This window comes from Canis lupus, chromosome X, assembly GCF_048164855.1.
Source record: "Canis lupus baileyi chromosome X, mCanLup2.hap1, whole genome shotgun sequence".
NCBI lineage: Eukaryota > Metazoa > Chordata > Mammalia > Carnivora > Canidae > Canis > Canis lupus.
The window spans coordinates 4,283,703-4,304,413 of record NC_132876.1 but is presented as its reverse complement, the minus strand read 5'-3'; the positions used below and the strand labels follow the sequence as shown (position 1 = coordinate 4,304,413).

At 39.0% G+C, this 20,711-nt stretch overlaps 1 protein-coding gene across 6 annotated transcripts in view; it reads left to right on the top strand.

Moving 5' to 3' along the window:
* Positions 1-20,711, top strand: part of PASD1 (PAS domain containing repressor 1) — a 93,143-nt gene that overhangs the window by 15,784 nt on the left and 56,648 nt on the right. For 4 of the 6 annotated variants that reach the window (XM_072815333.1, XM_072815329.1, XM_072815334.1 and 1 more), the window contains exons 2-3: positions 18,800-18,855; positions 19,829-19,983. In XM_072815333.1, the coding sequence (XP_072671434.1) occupies positions 18,824-18,855; positions 19,829-19,983 (187 nt within the window). In that variant the 5' untranslated portion in view covers positions 18,800-18,823. Of the gene's footprint in view, positions 1-12,675; positions 12,805-18,799; positions 18,856-19,828; positions 19,984-20,711 lie in introns of those variants that run through there. The other 2 variants (XM_072815330.1, XM_072815332.1) reach the window with 2 other exon arrangements.

The following is a 20,711-nucleotide window of genomic DNA, read 5'->3' as shown; positions in this document are numbered from 1 at the left end:
TTCCTGAGGCCAGTGGTTTCTTGCACAGAAAAAGAAGGGAAGGAAGGAAGGGAGGGAGGAAGAAAGAAAGGAAAAGAAAGAAGGAAGGAAGGAAGGAAGGGTGAGCCTATCTTCTAGAATCCTGGAGGCTACATTTTAATGGTTTATTTTTATTGTTAGGCAAGATTAAAACGCATTGATTTCCCTGAATGGATTGAAATCAAAGTTCTCTTGAGATATAATGGATCAAAAATAGTTTTTCATTGATAATGGTTTGTTTTTTCCTCCATAACAGTTTCACATCTACTTTCTCTGTGGCTCTAAGGATGATAGCTCAAGCTTTCTGCTGGCTAGGGAATCCTGAGCATCACGGTAGCAGAGTTCAGGGTGTTATATTTAAGAAACAGCATGATTACTTTAACCCAGATGCTCCTCTGCCACCTGTAACATCAGATTACAGCTTCTGTGCCTCTGTTCCTGTGTTCCTCCCGTGCCTCTCCTCTCTGTTTCTTCTTTTTAGTTCCAGAACACTTTATGTGAATTGTGATTTTGCCAGTTTCAACCCTGTATTCTAGTTAGTTATCTGTTTACAAGTCTGATCTCTCAAAGGGCAGTCTAAGTCTACTCCATCTTTTTATCTCCCGGAGTCTGCTGTAGAGTCCTCACCTGGAAGAGGTCTATCAAATGTCTAATAAATAAATGAATGGAATTGAACTTACACACAATCCTTCAGGACAGATGTGTTGTCTGATGAAGGGAAGCACTCATTTACTTCCACAGTCAAATGTCTTCTTTTTCCTAAGAACTGTCTGGGGAGGAGAACCAGGGTATTGGGATATAGGAGCTTCTCCTCTCTTCCCCTCTCATGTCTTCCCTGTACTCCTTTCCTTACACAGGAGCCATCAGTTACAGTTTCTGAGTTGCTCATTCTTCATTTTCGGTAAATTCTCGGGTTGATAAAACCATATTGGAATATGGGGACTAAGTGATGAAAAAAGGGGACAGGGAAAGAGTAGAATAGAGGAAGAAAGTGTCCATTGACTAAGCCTGGAAAGAGAGGCATTGCACAGCCAGCCCCAGTCACTCAGTTTTGCACAGTACCAGAGTGTAGCTGAAATAGGTAGGAGAGAGTTATGATGTGTGAAGGATAGACAAGGAAATTTTTTGTGTAAATAGTTGACGGGAAGACTTCAGGGCCAATATTCTCAACAATGCATTCTTGGGTCTTGAGTGAGTCTAAGAGTGTTAGCCTTGGTTTGATTCCATCGTCCCTTTGGATAGTCACAGCAGCGAACACGCAAGGGGGCTTTGGTAGAGCTCTTGGGTGGGAGAGACTTGTGACGGGGCTTGGAACCCATCATCTCCAACCACTGGAGGGAGCCAAGGTGGGAAGGAGTCAATGGAATGCACTTGAAGATTCATGCCTTTTACAAAGCCCGAGTACTGCTGTGTTTCAGCCTTGATGCTGTCTAGAGTCTTGAAGCACACCAGACTGTCACTCTTTGCCATAGACCAGAAATTCTCAAATACTCAAATCTTGTGTCTCACAAATCACTGTCAAGGGACTGGGCCCTCACCAGGATAGAAACCAAACTCCCCTATGTTTTTCAGCAAAGGACACTGATGTGTTTAGACAGTTTGTCAGCATATTTATGATTTTTGATGAGTTTCAAGGACATGATCAATTGCAGAAAGGTTATTGGACATAAATGTGATTGCTACAGCACTTCAAAGTAATTTGTCAATAGGCTGAGGAACCAAAGTTGGGAGAAACATGAGATGTTTGTGCTTATTTCTAGTCAGCTGGAAGGTCACAGGCAGAGAATGGAGGTGGAAGAGGGTGGGAAGAGGGCAAGTGGGAGATGACACGTGACGTTTCCAGATGGGTGTGAGTATTGAAAGAGGGCCAATGCCAAGTCATGGAGAGGCGGTACACTAGCGAACAAATGTTCAGGCACTGCGCTGACTCTCAGGGTGGCCGTGGGAAAGTTAACTAACCTCTCTGGACTCCATTTTCCTCATGTGTAAAATGGGGACGGTAATAATAGAACCTTGGATGTAATAAGTGTTTAATAAAGATGACTTAATGTTATTACTGGGGTAACTTTTTTGAAAAGTCTTCTCTCTTCCTACTACTCTACTACTTTAAAGCTAAATTCAGTGAATGTGGTTGAGTCTGGGCCCTATCCCAAGGGGGCTTGCTTGATGGCTTAAATGTAAAAATAACATTGTAATGAGGTTGCTTTCATCTTTACAGAGCTCTTATAGCAAGGGGCCTGAAGACAGATTCTGAGCAAACTCCACCCCAGTTTCTTTGTGATTTCAAAGAGAAGAGATAGAGACTTACCCTTGGTTATTAAATTGAAAAGTTTGCAGTATTTTTTCAGTTCTGCGTGTGTTTGTTTGTTTGTTTGTTTTTTGGAATTTACAGATTGCTTTAACTTAATGAAATCCTTTTTATTTTTTAATTTTTTAAAGGATTTTATTTACTTATTTGAGAGAGAGAGGCAGAGGGAGAAGCAGGCTCCCCATTGATCAGGGAGCCTGACTTGGGGCTTGATCCCAGGACCTGAGCTGAAGGCAGGTACTTAACTGACTGAGCCACCCAGGTGCCCCAAGGAAATCCTTTTTAATTGAGGGATTATAAACTGCTGGTTTAAATGCCTCTTCCCTTATTGACTTTCACCTTCCCGAGGGCAGAGACTGTATCATCCTCATCCCTGATTCCCATGCTCAGCATTGCAGAGCATGGCACAGGGTAGGCACTCTGTGACTGCAAATATGAGCAGTGCTTTAACTTTTTAAGTTAGGGTGCTTTCATCTCTCCTAGTTCTAAAAGAATTCACACTAAGTCTAGGGGAAATCAAAAGAGGATCTAAAAAAGATAGAAAAATCTACTGATGCTTCCCTATTAGTTCTCACTAGGTTTTTAAAAAAATGTCAATTAGGAGAATATTATACATTTCATGGATTAATAGAAAATTGAGGTTGATATAGAGTGGCATAGCTAGAAATGTAGGGATTTTGAACAAGTTTTAAAAGTACAAATTTTTGGTTATAAGGCGAAGTTTGGAGATCTAATGTATAGTGATGTGACTGTAGTTAAGAGTACTGCATTGTATACTTGAAATTCGCTGAGAGTAGATCTTAAGTGTTCTCACCACAAAAAAGATAATTATGTGAGGTGATGGATGTGTTAATTAACATGACCTTGGTAATCATTTCACAGTGTATGTGTATATCAAAGCATCACGTTATACACTTTAAATATATATAGTGTTATGTGTCAATTATATCTCAATAAAGCTGGAAAAAAATAGAAGTCTCCTCCAAACCCCACAGTCACTCTCATTGCTAAAGAAAGACTAGCCCTAGGAATAGCGATTGAAGGAATCAGGCAGGGAAAGATGGCACCAGACAGGACATCTGGAAGAAAACCAGTATTGTCCAGTGAATCTTCCATTGTTTAAGCTCCTTTTCTGCATCTCAGGGGTGAAGGCTTCTATAAGGATTGATTTCTGTGCTTTGTGCGAGGACATGCTTTGGGAATAATGGAAACCATTAGGTTCTACAGGCTGGCTGAATTCTATTTAAAAGCCTACAAGTCTTAAAAAAAATCCTACAAGTCTTGTTTGTTACCTGGACATCTATAGAGTTCATTTGTGAGACTTTATAGTCTAGCTGTTGTGGCTAGCAGAGATAATGTGCACATCAGAGCAGCAGAGACTTTGGATCAATTCTGCATTTCTAGGAAGTGAAGTATTTCAGAAAGAACTTGTTCTTTTAGTGGAAATCAAACTGATGTTGAATTTCCCTTTGCCTGTCGTGAGCAGAGATAGCCCTGGGCAGTTAAAGAGAGTGCGAAACAGTACTTGAGCCATTAGGTATGAGAAACCTGGAATCTGTTTATCTTGTTTAAATGCTTCTGTAGGCCATTACTCATCCTCCAACCCTTTGAAATCTCTGAAAACACAGTAAGATTGGTGAACCTCACGCAAAATTCACTTTTGACATTGAATAGGCTGGATTTCTCTGAAAGGGTTTCTATTCTAAAATCCTAGGACTCTTGAGGACCACATCCCTTTGGTTTTTGACATTCTGAGTTCCCATTTCCTTTTTTTCTATCATCTGGGTGTATAGGACCATATTCTGTCACTGTGAACTTGGCAAAGAGAAAAGGAGAACTCTGAAAGTGAGGTAGTTGGCACCAGCTCTTTCACAAGAGGTATCATGAATTCTATCATCTTTTGTGCTTGTGCACAGTTAATTGGATTAAACAAATACCCAGTAATTGGTACATCTGGAGAACAATTCTAAATACTCTAGGGTATAGAAATCAGAATAAGACTCCTATGCTCCAAAGGAGCTTACATTCTCATGCATACAAGACACAGTTTATATAGGGGTCTTTGAAGGAAAGACTTGGGGGGAAACCTGGGAAGACTTCCTGGAAGCAGTGATGGAAGGCAGTGTAGTATAGTTTTTAACTCCCAACACCAGACTCCCTGGATTCAAATCTCAGATGGACCACATACTACTACTAGCTGGGTGATTTTGGGCCACCCTTCTGTGCCTCAGTTTCCCTGGAAACTGAGATGGCAACATCAGAGCCTACCTCACAGACGTGTTGTGAGAATTGAGTAAGTTGCTTATTGGAGAGATCAGGGCCTCTTTGTAAGTCTGGGATAGTGGGAGACCCAAGAGAGGATTTCTGGAGGAACACAAGATCAGGTTGGTGTATTGGATTGTGTTGGCTACTACATGAGGATAGACTGAAGCAGGCTAAGAGTGGAGACCATTGAGGACAGGGTGGTTGTAGGGATTGAGATGAAGGGCCTGAGCCTGAAGTCTGGCGTGGAAGACAGGCAGGAGTAGGCAAGCATGAGCCACAGTGCAGAGGTGGGCTTCTTAGGCCAGGGACGCTGATCAGATGGGGGCCATGTGAGGGCAGAGAAGGAAGAGAGGTATGGAAAGTAACATGGCAAATTCCATTTGTATAGAGTTTTGATGCTCACCCTTGAGGAGTTTTGACATATAGCTGGGTAAAGATGAAGAATTGGACTTTCTACTCCTTTTAGAGGATTATTGTATACTACAGTGGAAATTTAATTCTGGAGAGCTTTTGTTGTTGTAGCCAAAGGAAGTAAATGCTGAGTTACCTTGATAATAAAGGAAAGGAGCAAACATTAAATGCCACCCTGTTGCTGATCAGCTGAATTCCAGCATAGCCTTGGGATTCTGGATGGGACAGGCTTGTGGAAGGGACACTCAGTTTGACCACTGACCAGGAAGCATATTACTCAGGGGCTGCATGTATACTATACCCACGCAAAGGTGGGAGATAGGATGTAGAAGACTGCATCCAAGTGGGTGGCTAGAGAGCTCAAAAGTTTCCAATTTATTCATATGCTGTCATCCATATCAGGTGGGCTTCCAAAATAGTTTAGAGAGCTGTCAGAGTAATCATCTCAGGATTTAATAACAGAGATGGTGGGTAGTGGAGCAAGACAGGGCAAGCTCATTTTCCCTGAGGTTCGAAAAGCAGCTCAGAAGAGATGATAAAGTCAATGTTTACAGACTGATTCGAATCCCAGTTCTGTCAGGTACTAGGTATGTAACCTCAGACAAGTTACTTCAACTTTAATTGAAAAAAAAAATTTTCAGCTTTATTGGCTCATACGGACTTTAAGAAACAAAACAAAAAAAAACAAACCAAAAAACCGAACTCTTAAATACAGAGAATAAACTGGTGGTTGCCAGAGGGGAGTGGGAGGGGGATGGGTGAAATAGATAAAGGGGATCAAGGGTACACTCACCTTGATGAGCACTGAGAAATGTATAGACTTGTTGAATCACTATACCGAACACCTGATGCTAATATACTACTGTATGTTAACTGTACTCCAATAAAAAAACAATGGAAAGAAGTTGGTCATTAGGTAAAAAAAAAAGTTTTACTGAGATATAATTGACACATAACATTGTAGAAGATTAAGGTGTATGACATAATGATTTATGGATATATCGCAAAGCAATTACCGCAGTAAGTTAACATCCATTGCATTACATAGTCACACACGTTTTCCCTCTGTAATGGCAACTTTTAATATCCACTCTCATGACAGCTTTTAAATATACAATAAAGTACTGTTAACTGTAGTCACCACGCTGTACATTCCACTTCCAGAGCTTATTTATTTTGCAACGGGGAGTTTATACCTTTTGACCGTCTTCACCCGTGTCCTTCACCCCACCCCTCACCCAGAGCAACCACCAGTCTGCTGTTTCTGTGACATGTTTTTTTTTTTTTTTTTTTTGTAAGCTTCCACGTATAAGTGAGATCCTATGGTGTTTGTCTTTCTCCATCTTACTTTGTTTAGCACAATGCCCTCAAGTTCCATCTATGTTGTGGCCAATGGCAGGATTTCCCTCCTTTTGTGACTGGGTAGTGTATTCCATGTGAGGAATGGGATTAATAGGCCCTGTCACATGGGCCTGCTGCGAGGATTAAATGGCAGGATTGGAAATACACAGAACCTAGTGTGTATGTGGTAAGTTCCATAAATGTTAGTGATGATGGCTGCCACTGCCCTGCTGTCAGTCCTCAGCCTCTCCCAGCTGATTTCCTTGGGCCTTCTGACCCCAGGCTTCCCAGAGGTTTCATGTGCATAGGCTCGCCAGAGGCTTTGTAGCACGAGGATCCTGCTTCAGCAGATCTGGAGCAGCCTGAGAATTTACTTTCAGGCAAGACCAACCTTGCTGGGCCGGGGGGGCCACACTTTAGATAGCAGAAGTCTACTTGGCCTCCCTTCTTTCAGCCTCAACTTCTTTGTAATCCTCTAACCCACCCCCAGGGTGATCTTTATGAATATCCATATCCAATATATCTTTGCAAAATATCAGTCCAAGTTGTGGCACCTCCAGGTGTTTGCATGCGACACTGGGGTGGATCAAACTCATACTCCTTCTCAGCCTCATATTCAATGCTCTTGCTTCTGGCTCTAACCTACCTTCCTAAGCATTCTTGATTTCATTCACACTGTGTTGTTTGCTGAGCAGGCCTGGCACTTTAGTTTTGGTTTTGTTTTGCATTTTTTTATTGTGGTAGTAAAATACACATAACATAAAATTTACCATTTTAACTGTGTTTTAAGCGTGTGACTCAGTGGCATTAAGTGCATTCCCACTGCTTTGCAGCCATCACTGCTTTCCATCTCCAGAACTTTCTTGTCATCCCGAACTGAAAGCCTATACCTGTTAAACAGTAGCTCTCCTTGTTTCTCCCCTCCCCAGTCCCTGGTCACCGCCGTCTTACTTTCTGTTTCTTAGCACACTTTGCTGTCCATGATGTCAGTGACTCTTCACAACAGCCCGGTGAAGTGGTGCTAATATTCTTCCCATTTTATAGGTTGAGGATGCTGGGGCCCAAACAGGTCAGATGACTTGCCCAGGTTCACACACTAGGCAGCAGTAAAGACAGTCTGATGTCACCCTACCGTAATGTTCCACCCTGCTGCTTTACTCGCCCTCTGTTTGCTGCCTGTGGGGTCCTCTTCTCTCTATCTGCTGGCTCAGGTCTTTTGGATCCGTTGCACTATGATCTCAGATGCCTCTGTGAAGCTTCTAGTCCAGTAGTGATAATCCCCTTGCTTCGAATATGTGGATTCATGTTGATGTCAGCCTTTCCCATAAGCCTGTGTGCTGCCAAGGTTCTGATGGGCTCGGGGATTGAATGAACTGCTGAAATTTCAGAACTGGCAGGACCATGGAAAGGTTTTATAGACGATCCAGAGGCTTCATTGGAATATGAGTAAGATTAAGAATTTAATAAATTGCTGATTTCTTGCAGGGACATGTTCAGTTTTTACTGCACCATATAGAAACTGGAAATATCTTGCCAGAATGTTGAAGGATATGAGACCTTTTGATTTTTTTTAGTATTGCCTCAGACTAAGAGAATATGGCATACAGAAGTCCCCAAAGTGCAAAACCAGGAAGAAATATACTTGTAGATCCGACTTTGTTTCTCTATCGATCTGGGTTTGCCTTTTTTTCCTCCCTCCCTCCCTCTCTCCCTCTCTCCCTCTCTTTCATTCCTTCTTTCTTTCTTCTCTCTCTCTCTCTCTCTGTTTGTCTTTTAGGAACAGAACAGAATTAGCAGGATGAGAGATGTTCAGCAACTTTTGGCTGTTCATCAGCATTTTTCCAGGTAGGACTCAGTGTTTTTCTTTAACTAATTTCATCCACCAAACATTCATTCAGCATAGGTTTTCTGCCAGGAAGAATTAAGGGTGCTGGGAATACAACAGTGGAGACAAATCACCTGACCCAGTTCTAAGAAGGGTCATTTTGTACAGGAGGTGCACAAAATGGACATCATCTTTGGTCTAGGAAAAAGCGGACATTTTACTTGTGGAGGTATGTGTGCTCTTATGTAGATGGGCTCATTTTTTTCAGTGACTAGCTTCCCCACCACCTCACCCAGACCAAGGCCCGTGCCTGCACAGAGAGCTCACTGAAAGAACCCAGGTTAGAGAAAAGACATCCTCTGGGGATCATGCAAAGGCATAAGAAAGCCTGATTCTGTTTCTGTATCTCTTTTGGGCATGACTTTGCCACTTGCCCTTTCCTGGTTTATTCAGCATGGTACTTGGTACACGTTACATAATCCAGTCTAGGTTAATTTTCATTCTTAATTTTATCCTTTGGAAAAATCATGTTCCTTTAAGATGGGTGAGTAACTGATGAAATATAGTATTACAAGATGTAATTTTTGAAGTAAGTTTTGATTGAAAATAAATTGGAAAATTCCGTGACTCGGTTGATATATTTATGCCATACACATTTAACATCATTACTGCCTACATGAGATTTATAAATATTTCATTCTTTCTTGCTCTTTGAATATCTTTAATAAACCTTATATGAGTAAGAGATGATGACTTCATTCAAATTGATGAAGCATGCCATCATGCATTTTACCCTATAAACTTAAAAAAATCCCCAGAGTCATATTGAGATTTGAAAGACCACTTTCCTTTATGTGAGCAATTGTTTATTAAAAAAAAGTGCGTGTGTACATCTCTCTCTCTCTCTCTCTGTATAAAGAAAGAGTTGGTCTTTGATAATGCACAGCAAATTTTTAAATTACAAATATATGACATGATTATCTTCCACAATGGCATTTTAAATACTTTGAGGTTTTTATTTTAAAATAAACAAATATTGTAACCAGAGTAATAGCCAAAGATGGATTCACTGTTACATTCTGCTTTTCTTCAGACCCTATCTGGTTTTCTTTAGAATTCCACATAAACATTTTAAATGATGTTTACATGAGCCAAACACTTTCTGGCCATTATTGGTCTGTGAAGGCTGCAAGCATTTCCTTCTCTCTGTCAGGCGTGCCAGGCTGACTGACAGATTGGTTGGGACGGCGGGGGTGGGGTGGTGGTGGTGGTGCAGTGGGGGGGGGGCAAACTGATCAGCAGAGCCTGGTCAGGGACTAAATGTACTGACTGGCTCACTAGGCCCCCCAGTGACTGCCTGGGGCTAGGCAGCCCTGCAGAGAGGGCAGTTGCTCCTTGGTTACAGAGCAGTAACTGGTTACCTTCAGCCTCCTCACACGTGGCAGGGTGAAGGTGTGCTCTTTCCTGCTATATCTTTCTCTTTATTTTCTTTTAAAAGAATTTCTTTATTTACTTATGAGAGACACAGAGAGGCAGAGACACAGGCAGGGGGAGAAGCAGGCTCCCTGCGGGGGGCCCAATGCAGGACTCTATCCCAGGATCCCGGGATCACGCCCTGAACCAAAGGCAGACGCTCAACTACTGAGCCACCCAGGTGCCCCGGTCTTTCTCTTTATGAAACAAATATTTTTCATGATTGCATTTGGTTATTACCAGAAACTATTGGTGACGTTTTCAATGGAATTCTTCCCAGTTATGCTGGAAGCCCCGATTCATCTGTTGCTCTTTCCATGGCACTTTTAGTAGCCCTGCTCTTTGCCCTCTGCAGAATTATTCCAGCCCCTTGGCCGCTGTACTTTGTCTGGTGAATCTCCCCTACCCTCGCCTGCAACTTCTCAGTCTATCTTTCCATTGAGGTCCAATTTCAAGTACTTTATCTGGCCAGGATCCCAAGTGTCTCTTGTCTTCCTTGGTGTGAGGTAAAACCCCCAAGCAAAGATCAATCTGATCATCTCCCTCGTCTGTTCCTACATGCAAGCTGTTGATTTTTCTGGGGAGAATCTCGCTTCTGTGCAGCTGAGTACCACTCTAGTGTCCTGCTCTTCACCACACATTCGTGATGAGGACATACATCAGGTGGCATAACAGCCCGCCTCTGTCTCTGGCCTGAGACACTACTTACTCGTGACATATTAGATTTATCCATCTGGTCCACTGCATGGTGATTGATCTCCTCAGGGTTCTCTCATTCTTGTCACAAGTGGCATCAAGAAGCCTGTGCATCGCCAGTTGTTTGCCCTCGATTCTCTCCCTGAGGGAATATATATATATGTATGTGTGTATATGTATATGTATATGTGTGTGTGTGTGTGTGTGTGTGTGTGTATGTGTGTATAGAGACACCACATCTTCTTTATCCATTCATCTGTCGAAGGACATCATGGCTCCTTCCACAGTTTGGCTATTGTGGACATTGCTACTATGAACATTGGGGTGCAGGTGTCCCATGTGACCTCCTTTTTCACCTGTATTATAACAAGTATTTTTTCATAATACAGATTCTTCACAAACATGCTTTTCAGTGGCCTCTTCACTGATTAAAAAATCCACTGGGTGCTGTTGCAAATGCTGAGACTTGCCGTGAAATAAGACATGTAACCTCAAGAGGAATGATAAAGAGAGCTCAACTCCTAGTGATGGGCCAATGTTGCTCTATTTCAAATTGAAGAATGCAACAAATGTAGATATTTCACATGGAGCTTCATTAAAATTCAAGTCTATAAATCCTCAAGCAGAATAAGCAAAGGTTGGTGAGTCTGAAATTTCAGAGAATTTGTTGAAAGGGTCATCATCAGCCCTGAGATATATAAGTAAATTCCTTGAATTACAATGCTGTCTTCAATCTGAAGTTTCTACTCCTCTATGTTTGCAACCAAAGGAGGTCATGATCCTGCTACTCTGCTGCTCCCCAGCCTTTTTTCTCCCCTCCACAGCTGCAGAGTGTAATAACTATGAGCCTAGCTGAGTCCTGAAATAGTTCTCAGGATGTATTCACTTTGATTCTAATTCAGGATTAAACCTTTAGTGTCATTTAGTCTCTTTCAACTGGAAGATGGTGGCACATGTTTTGTGTGTGTCACACAGGCCTCAGATGTGGCCCCTGCAGAATGTTTCAAGAACATTAGCAACAGGAGCCCAGATTTGATCAGCAAGTCGCTTGTCTCCAGAGAGTACTGATACTGCCATGGAACATGAACTGAGAATCTGATAACTTATTTGGCTATGGCAGTTTTGAGACTGAGAGATGAAGAGTGAAAATTCCTTGAACTGTGGATCTTCTCCCAACTGAACACTGATAACTTGTGTCATCATAATTGGCACACTAGAAGCTATCTTCATAAGTGATTCTCAACTACAGAGAGCGAATGGTTAATTACAGAATTCAGTTCATGGTATAGTCCCATAATCCATCTATTCAGTGTATTTTCTTGTGAACCAAAAAAGAAATGCACGTGCGCGCGCGCGCGCACACACACACACACACACACACACACACTCCATGGTAGAAATCTCAAAATTATAATGCTTCTTTTGTCATAAATCAAATTTTCAGTTTATTGTATATCTGTTCCTTGATGGATCTCTATTGTCTCATTATTCTATACCTATGTTTTGCACCATTATCCATTTACTGACATAACTGTAGCTTTATAATAAGCCTCAGTGTCTAGTAGGACACATCCTTTGACACTGTTGTTGCTCTTCAAGATTATCGTAGATCTTTCTCATTGCTCTCCATAGGAATTTTGTCATTAACTTCTGAAGTTATATAGAAAAATAAACCTAAAAAAAAGAGAAAAAGAAAAGAAAAGTAAACCTAAACAAATCTATGTTTTTTTTTTTTAAAAGATTTTAATTATTTATTCATGAGAGACACACAGAAAGAGGGAGAGACACAGGCAGAGGGAGAAGAGGCTCCATGCAGGGAGCCTGATGTGGAACTCAATCCTGGGACTCTGGGATCACGCCCTTAGCCAAAGGCAGATGCTCAACCGCTAACCACCCAGGTGTCCCTCTACTGGGTTTTGATGAGAATTACATTAATTTGTAAATTAGTTGGGGGAGATCTGATAAATCTATGGCATTGGGACTTCCTGTCCAGGGATATGGCATATCTTTCCATTTATTTAGATCTTTTGTCTGCTTCAATAAAGACATGATTTTTTGTGTAATGTTTTAGCACATTTTTGTTAAATTAACTACTGAGCACTGTATACATTCTTTTTCTTAAGTAGGCTAATAGTTTTAAAAAGTATTTTTATTACTGAAGTAACATAATCTGTATGATTTTAATGCTTTAAATTTGCTGAAACTGGTTTTATGATGCAGCATATTTTGAATCTTCATAGCAGTTATACATAATAAACAAGTATTCTATAGTTGCTAGGCATCGTGTTCTGTAAACACATGGGGCCAAGTTTCTTGGCAGTGCAGCAAGTCTTCAATATCCTCCCTTATTTTCTCTTTACATGCTTTATTCATTACTGTTAGAGAAGTGTTGAACTCACCAAATGTAATTTTGAGTTCATTTAATTCTTCTTTCAGTTCTTACTACATTTTGAAGCTTTCTAATTAGGTACATACCTATTTAGGATTGTTAGGTTCTCTTGATTGGCTCCTTTATCATTGTGAAACATCCCTTTTTTCCCTTAGTACTGTGCCTTACCTGAAGTCTTGTCTGATATTAATTAGCCATTTAGGCTTTTTGGCATTAGGATTGTATAGTATATATGTTTCTGTTCTTTTATTTGTAACCTAGCTGTGTCTTTATAATTAAGGTATCTTCTAGACTCTTGAAGAGTTGACCCTTGAACAACATAAGTTTGAACTGCACAGGTCCATTTATATGTGGATTTTTTTTTTGATAAATACAGGACAATACTGTAAATGTATATTCTCTTATGATTATCTTAACATTTTCTTCTCTCCAGCTTATTTCATTGTAAGAATGTAGTACATAATACATATAACATCCACAATATGTGTTAATTGACTGTGTTATCAATAAGGCTGCCACTCAACAGTAAGTTGTTAGTAGTTAAGTTTTAGGGGAGTCAGGACACCTGGGTGACTCAACGGTTGAGTGTCTGCCTTTGGCTCAGGGTGTGATCTCTGTCTAGGGATCGAGTCCCACATCAGGCTCCCTGTGAGGAGCCTGCTTCTCCCTCTTTATGTCTCTACTTCTCTCTCTGTGTCTCTCATGAACAAATACATAAAATCTTTAAAAATAAGTTTTAGGGGAGTCAAAAGTTAAATGTGCATTTTCAACCTGTGATAGGGGGGTCAGTGCCCTAACCTCCCCACATGGTTCAAAAGTAGTTTGGCCTTACTTTTCTATCCAGTTTTAGCAGTCCCAGACTTTACATTTGTGTCCATTGGCAGTTAATATTTATTGGTGAATTTAAGTTTACTGTCTTGGTATATGTTTTCTGCTTCTCCCATTTAATCTTTGTTATCTTTATCTTGTTTTTCTTCTTTCTTTTGGATTAAATGAGAAATTAATTAGTATACCATTTTATCTCTTTTAATTTACAATTTGTATCACATGTGTGTTTTATTTGTTGCTCTAGGAAGTTTATAGTATATACATCTTTAACTTATTACTGTGTGTTGTGAACCCTTATTTTGTTGCTTCATATATTATGTAAGAACCTGACAACAGTACATTGTTATTCTCTGCCCTCCTATCCTTTGTGTTGTTATCGTCATAGGTTTGACTTCTACACATATTATAAAGCCTACAGTCCTTTGTTTTATCTCAACTCTCTTGGACATAAAGTTGAAAAAAATTCTTTTGTATTTATCTACATATATATTATTGCCAGTACTTTTCATGTCTTTATGTAAATCTAAGTTTCCATCTGGTATCCTTTTCCTTTTACCTGAAGTACTTCCTTTAACATTTCTGGTAGTGCTAGTATGCTGGCCTTGACTTCTTTCAGATTTTATTCATCTGAAGATGTCTTTATTTTACCCTCAATTTCTTGGAAGTGTATATTTTTGTTGGATACAGAATTCTAGTTTGATTTCAATGCCCTCCCCCCAGCACTTTAAAGATCTTTCATTTTCTTTTGGCTTGGGTTGTTTGATAAGAAGTCAGACAGAGGTCATCCTTTTTTCTCCTGTATTAAATGTGTTTTTTATTTTTGTTTGCTTTTAAGATTTTCTTTTTATAATTGTTTTTCATCTGTTTCTTTATTATATGCCTTGGTGAGTTTTTCTGTTGTGTTTATTTTTTTGGACTCATTGAGCTTCTTGAATATATGAGTTTATATTTTTCATCCAGTATGGAAAACATGGCCATTATTCAAATTATTTTGCCTCCCCTTTCTGGGAATCCAGTACATTTATTTTAGATTGCCTGATTTTATCTCACAGTGTGGCTCTGTGCATTTGCTCAGTCTTTTTTCTCCATTCTGCTGGATGAAACTCAGATCTACCTTCCAGCTATGCATAAGCTGTGATTGTTTTGAATTCACTGGATTTGTTCTTTCCCTGGTAGTTGTCCCTTAATTGGTCTTGTAGAGTGTCACCTTGCACAGACACAGGTTAAGTATTCAGCAAAACGTTCAAGAGAATCTATATTCACATTTCTGGAGTTTGCTGGTTTGTTTTGCCATAGCTTTTTCTTTCTGGTATTCTACTTCACAAATTCCAGCCACCTTGGCTTTCCTGAACTCTTATTTCTGTTTCCTAATCCCAGTGAGACCACTGTACTCTCCTTGGGATTCTGCTTCCTGAACCATGGTCTGAAAGTGCCTTTAGGTAGAAAGCTGGGATTATTTTAGGGCTCATATCATTTTTGCTTTTATCACAAGGATTACAGGCATGTGCCGCCTGCTGTCCAATGTTTCCAAATAGATATTTCCTCTAATTTGTCCAGTCTCTTAGTTGTTCATGGCAGGAGGGCTATTCCATGGCCATACTCAGTAGTCCCTATAAATTTCTGTTTTGACTGTATCTTCAAAGAAATACTTTCTAATTGTGGTTGCTGGTATATAGGAACAAAATGAACTTTTACATATTAATCTGGTATACAAATTTGCTGAACTATTTTGTTATTTTAACAAATTGCAGGATCTCTTGGATTTTATGTATAGATAATCAGTGTTCAAGAAAGAGGACTTTTACTTTTCCTTTCCAAGAGTTATTCATTTTATTTCTTTTTCTCATCTTAATGCATTGTTTAGTACATTTAGCACTATATATTAAATGTTTTAGCATCCAGTCTTATTTTTTTCTTGAATCTAAAAAATTCCTTTAATGCTGTACCTTTAAATATGATCTTTGTATGTTTTGGTTGTTTCTCTTTATCAGGTTAAGGAAGGTCTAGTCTCTACTTATTCCATTAAGAATATGTTTTAAAAAATTAAACATGTTTTGAATGATATCAAATGCATTTTATGCATCTGCTGAGATGATCACATTCTTTTTGTCTGATATATTGAATTGTGTTTTTTTCTAATGTGAAATCATCTTAGTACTTTTAGAATTAGCTCAAATTTTTAAATACTCTCTTGGCTTGGGTTTGATAATTTTATTTAGGATTTTGCATGTGGATCATAAATAAAATTGGCTTATAAAATTTTCCCTTTTGAGGCTTCCTTTATCTGTTTTGGTATAAAGAATATATTAGGATTATAAAATAAGTTGGGTGAGTTCTCTGTTTTCTTGAATAATTTGCATGAGGTATGAGATACCTATTATTTAAATGTTTGGAAGTATCAATCTGTGAATCCCTTGGGACTGTTTTGTTTAGGTTAGGTTGCTTTTCTGTGGATAGATTTCTAATTACTGCATTAATTTCTTTACATTTCTATGATTTCTTCCAATTTTCTTTGTATTATTTAATAGATTTCACAGATGAAAACACATTTTTTCCTAGGAATACTCTGTTTCATCTCTTTTCAAATTTATGGTCGTGGAGTTGATTATACTGCTTTTTAGCATCTCAGGTTCTTATGTATGCACTTTCCATTCCAGAATGTGTCAACTCTTTTATTTCTTGATCAGTCTGCTATAATAATATTTTATTGTTTTTTTAAGAAACAGATTTTTTGACCTGTTCTGTTATTTCCTTTTTATCATGTTGTCTTCTCATCTTCTTTTATTTCCTTGCATCACCGTTATTTGTCTTTACTCTTACTTTTACAATTTGTTTTGTTGATTGCTTAACTCATTTATTTTCATTTTTTTCTCATGAGCTTTATGAGTCTAAATTCCCTCAGGTTGCTTTAGCTGCATTTTATAGGTTTTAATACGTAGTATTTTATAATCCTTCAGTTCTAAATATTTCTGATTTCCTGAGCTATTTAGGAAATTTTGTTTTTGTTGCTGTTGTTTTAAATATACAGATATACAGGTTTTTATGTTATCTTTTTGTTCTTGATCTCTAAATGGCATCAGGGCCAGAGCATATGGTTCTTTGGAATTTGTTGATCTTTCTATGGCCTAGAATGTCCTAGCTATCTTTAATGCTCTGAAATGTACTATATGTTTCTAGATGTGGTTTTATTTTAATTTATCCAGCCAGATTGGGTCACATTTTCCATTCTGGGAAAATTTTAGCCATTATTTCTTTACTGCCTTTCTCAAATTCTTGCTATTCTCTTCATCTGGACCTTCTGTTAGAACTGTATTATATGGCTTTCCATTTTGTCATACATGTTTTATAATCTCTTATTTCATATTTCCTACTTTACTGTCTCTCTGTAAAGGCAATATGATAAATTTCTTCATATCTGTATTCCATTTACTAATTTTCTCACCTGTTTTTTTCTTTCTTTTTAAAAAGATTTATTTATTTATTTTTGAGAGATAGAGTGTGCATGCACATGAGTTGGGGAGGGGCAGAGAGAGAGGGAGGGAAGCAGACTCCCTGAGGAGCCTGGAGCCAGACCCCATGACTCCTGAGGCCAGGACCTGAGCTGAAACCAAGAGTCCAACATGCAACCAACTTAGCCATTCAGGCGCCTCTCACCTGGTTTTCCTTAATACATGCTTAATCCATCCTTTTGAAATTAATTCATTTGAATATGCTTTTGTTTTTAGAATTTCACTTTTCTTTTTCATGTCTACCTGACTTTTCTCATATTTTTAGTTTCATCTATTTTATTTTTCATATTTCTAAGCAGAATTGTTATATAATAGGTTTCAGATCTTTTAATCATTTTAAGTTCTTGGAGGTTTCATACTGCTGGGGATGCTGGTGTGTGTGTGTCCTAATTCTGGTATATGCTGGGTTGTTTCCTTACATATTTTCTAATTCTGGATGGTGAGCTCATCTTCAGCAGTGCCTTATCTGTGGAAATTCTGTGGGACTTGTTTTAAGAGAGTATCTCTCCAGAATGGGTTTTTCTTTGCATCTCCTGGAACCTTATTTGGTATAATAGCACCCTTTTTTTTTCTACCCAGAGAATATGCTGAGATAGCCAAACTTCCTTGTTTTCTTCTTTTGTTGTCAGGAGGGTTTTTTGTTTGTTGGTTGGTTTGTTTGTTTGTCAGGAGGGTTTTTTTTAAATGAAACCATAGCCTCTTGGAGTCCTGCCTATATGTGGGTGTTAGTTTCAATGCTTTGCTTGGATTCTCCTGCACCCAAGAGGGCTTTAATACCCCAGGTCCTTTGTTGCATAGCTTTGCTTCCCTGTCCTCACAACAGCACAGGTCCGTGTACTAACCAGCGTTGGTTTTCAGCATCTTGTCAGTGTTTTACCCCTAAACTTTCCCTTACTTTTTGGAGAGCTTTTATTTTTTTTAATATTTTATTTATTTATTCATGAGAGACAGAGAGAGGCAGAGACACAGGCAGAGGGAGAAGCAGGCTCCATGCAGGGAGCCCGACGTGGGACTCAATGCCCGTTCTCCAGATTCACACCTTGGGCTGAGGGTGGCGCTAAACTGCTGAGCCACCCCAGGCTGCCCTCTGGACAGCTTTTAAAGGATGTTTGCTGTGTGTTAGCTGCTGCTGCTTCTTATTTAACAGACATGTATTTGAATGTCATTAACTTCTGCCTTGAGGATTTCACCTTGAGGTGATGTGTGAGTCTAATCATACAGTTCAAAGCAGAGGATCTTGGTGATTTCAGGGCCATTTTTTTTTTAATACGTCCAGGATTTCTGTGATAGCAGCAATAAATGCACATTTTGTCTGTGGTGGCATGTTGTTGGAGGTAGATATGAAGCTTTTAACCCACATCTGTTTCATTAACTGTTCTTCAAGTTAGTGGAAGTTAAACGAATTTTAATGGTATGGAATTAAATCTACAGATACTTTTGGATTAAGTTGTGCATACTTCACAGAATGTTTTTGTAACTTTTTCAAATATATTCATTCATTTGTAATGCTATTGTGACAAACATTCATTGGGGATCAGACAACAAAGCAAGCCTTCCGCATCTACATAACGTCTGAGAGGGTTATTGGTACTTAATGAAATTCTATCTTTAACAGAAGTAGGCATTCCTTAAGGGAAAGGTGTTATGCAATTGAGAATTTTGATTAGTCTTATTGCTTTATTGTGATTCATCATAGACTGATACCTTAGTAAAATGTTGTTCCACTTTGATTTCAGAATTCTTCATTATATCACTGAATAATGGATGAGACTGAAAGAGAAAAAGAGAAGAGGTATGAATTCATAACTGATATTTCTGTCAAAGCCCTCCCCCCTGTCTTCTGTTCTTGTTTCACATCTAACAAAATCCTGCTTCTTCAGGGAAGCCTGACTCAGGGAAACTTGGTCTCTCCAGTGGGTTTTCCATAACCTCTAGCTCCAACTCTGTAATAATACTTACTGCATTACCCATGTATCTGACAGCCTCCCACATCAAACTGTGTCTCCTATGACTTACACAGTGGCTGCCCAGCGTTGACACTAAATCAGTGCTTTACACTCCCTGATAGGTTTAGAAGCCTGTTTTGGGTCCATGGCTTGCCTAGAGCTTGAATTCATATTTGTTGAAAAGATAAATTACCTTATTTTTCCAGTTCAAGCATCTAAAGTAAATTCCATTGCACCAATGGAAAAGTTTTTGTCCAAATTTTTCAGTGTGATCTGTTTTTCAAAGGTTGAAAAAAAGATCTCAATTAACATTTTATTGCTCTGCCTTCTCTCTGAGCAGGAGCAATAGCTTTGCAAGAGCCTCTTGAGTAATTATATATCATTCAGAAAGAATTGTCTTTAATCAGGAGTGCTCTTGTAAAAACAGGTAAGAATATATGGTGGAACAAAGATCCACCATTAAATTCACATTAATTTGGATTTAATTTATTTCATATAATTCTTAGGTTACTCTGTTGGGCTTTGCTCTGGAAGACTCTGAGACAGATGTGGTCCCTATCCTCGAGGGCCTCACAGTCTAAAGGAGATGAGATTGGCTTTTGATTTCTCATTTTATTTTTTTTTAATTTCCTCATTTTAATATTGACAGTTATTATTGTCCTATGAATGATCAAGGGACTGGATTTTTGCTCGAATGTTAACATTAACAACTCCCTTTTCTCCCTTCCTATTTCTTCTCCATCAATTGTTCCATCATCTGAATTCCTAGACCTACCCTTACCATTAACAACACTGATTTTTTTTTTTTTTGTCGCTTAGGGATGTATCTAATGTATCTGAAAATAAAAAGAAGGACCAATACAATACCTTCTTCACAGAACTGCGTGCCATGCTTCAAACTCATGGTTATCCCATAAAAGGAGACAGATCTAAAACATCACAGGGCACTACTGCACTTTCACAGAAGAAGAAAGGTTCGGTCTGGGCACCCCAACCCATCCTAACAGCTTTTTGATTACCTATATTGAAAATTGGTTGTGGGTGGGACAGCAGGGTCTCTCCCTTTACTTCAAGCATCTTTGGGAGAAATTAATGAATAGAGGATCTCCTGAAGCATCTTCTAATACACAGACTCTTAGTTTCTCTCTATTTATAAGTTTGTTTATAGCCAATGCTGAAGATATTGTTAAGGTTCATGCAAAAGGGGAACAAGGAAATGAGAATTGATAGAGTATACTGGGCAATAATAATGCAAATTTCTGTGTCTTAGGCACTTGAAGCATATGGTAAATGTTGCTAAGGGAAACTTGGCCCTGAGGGTGGAAAATAGTACCTATAATACTTAAGTAGGCTTAACTCAAAACATCTGAACAGGTTTTATACCCATATGCATATAATCATGCTGTAAAAATCTGTTACTTAAAAAAATATTTTCTTGACTTTGTGATACTTCTATTACGGTTTCTGTACACTCTTCACAGCACAACTTCTTGAAATGATTGTATAGACCCTGTCCCCCCATCCTCATCCCTCATTCTTTCCTCAATCCACTTTATTGAGGCTGCAGCTCTCACTGCTCCAGTACAACTACTTTTATCAGGAATGAGTGACTTCCACATTGCTGAATTATTTGGTTTTTAACTCTCCACATCTTTCTTGGCCTTTTAAAAGCATTGTACAAGTGACCACTCCTTTCTTGAAG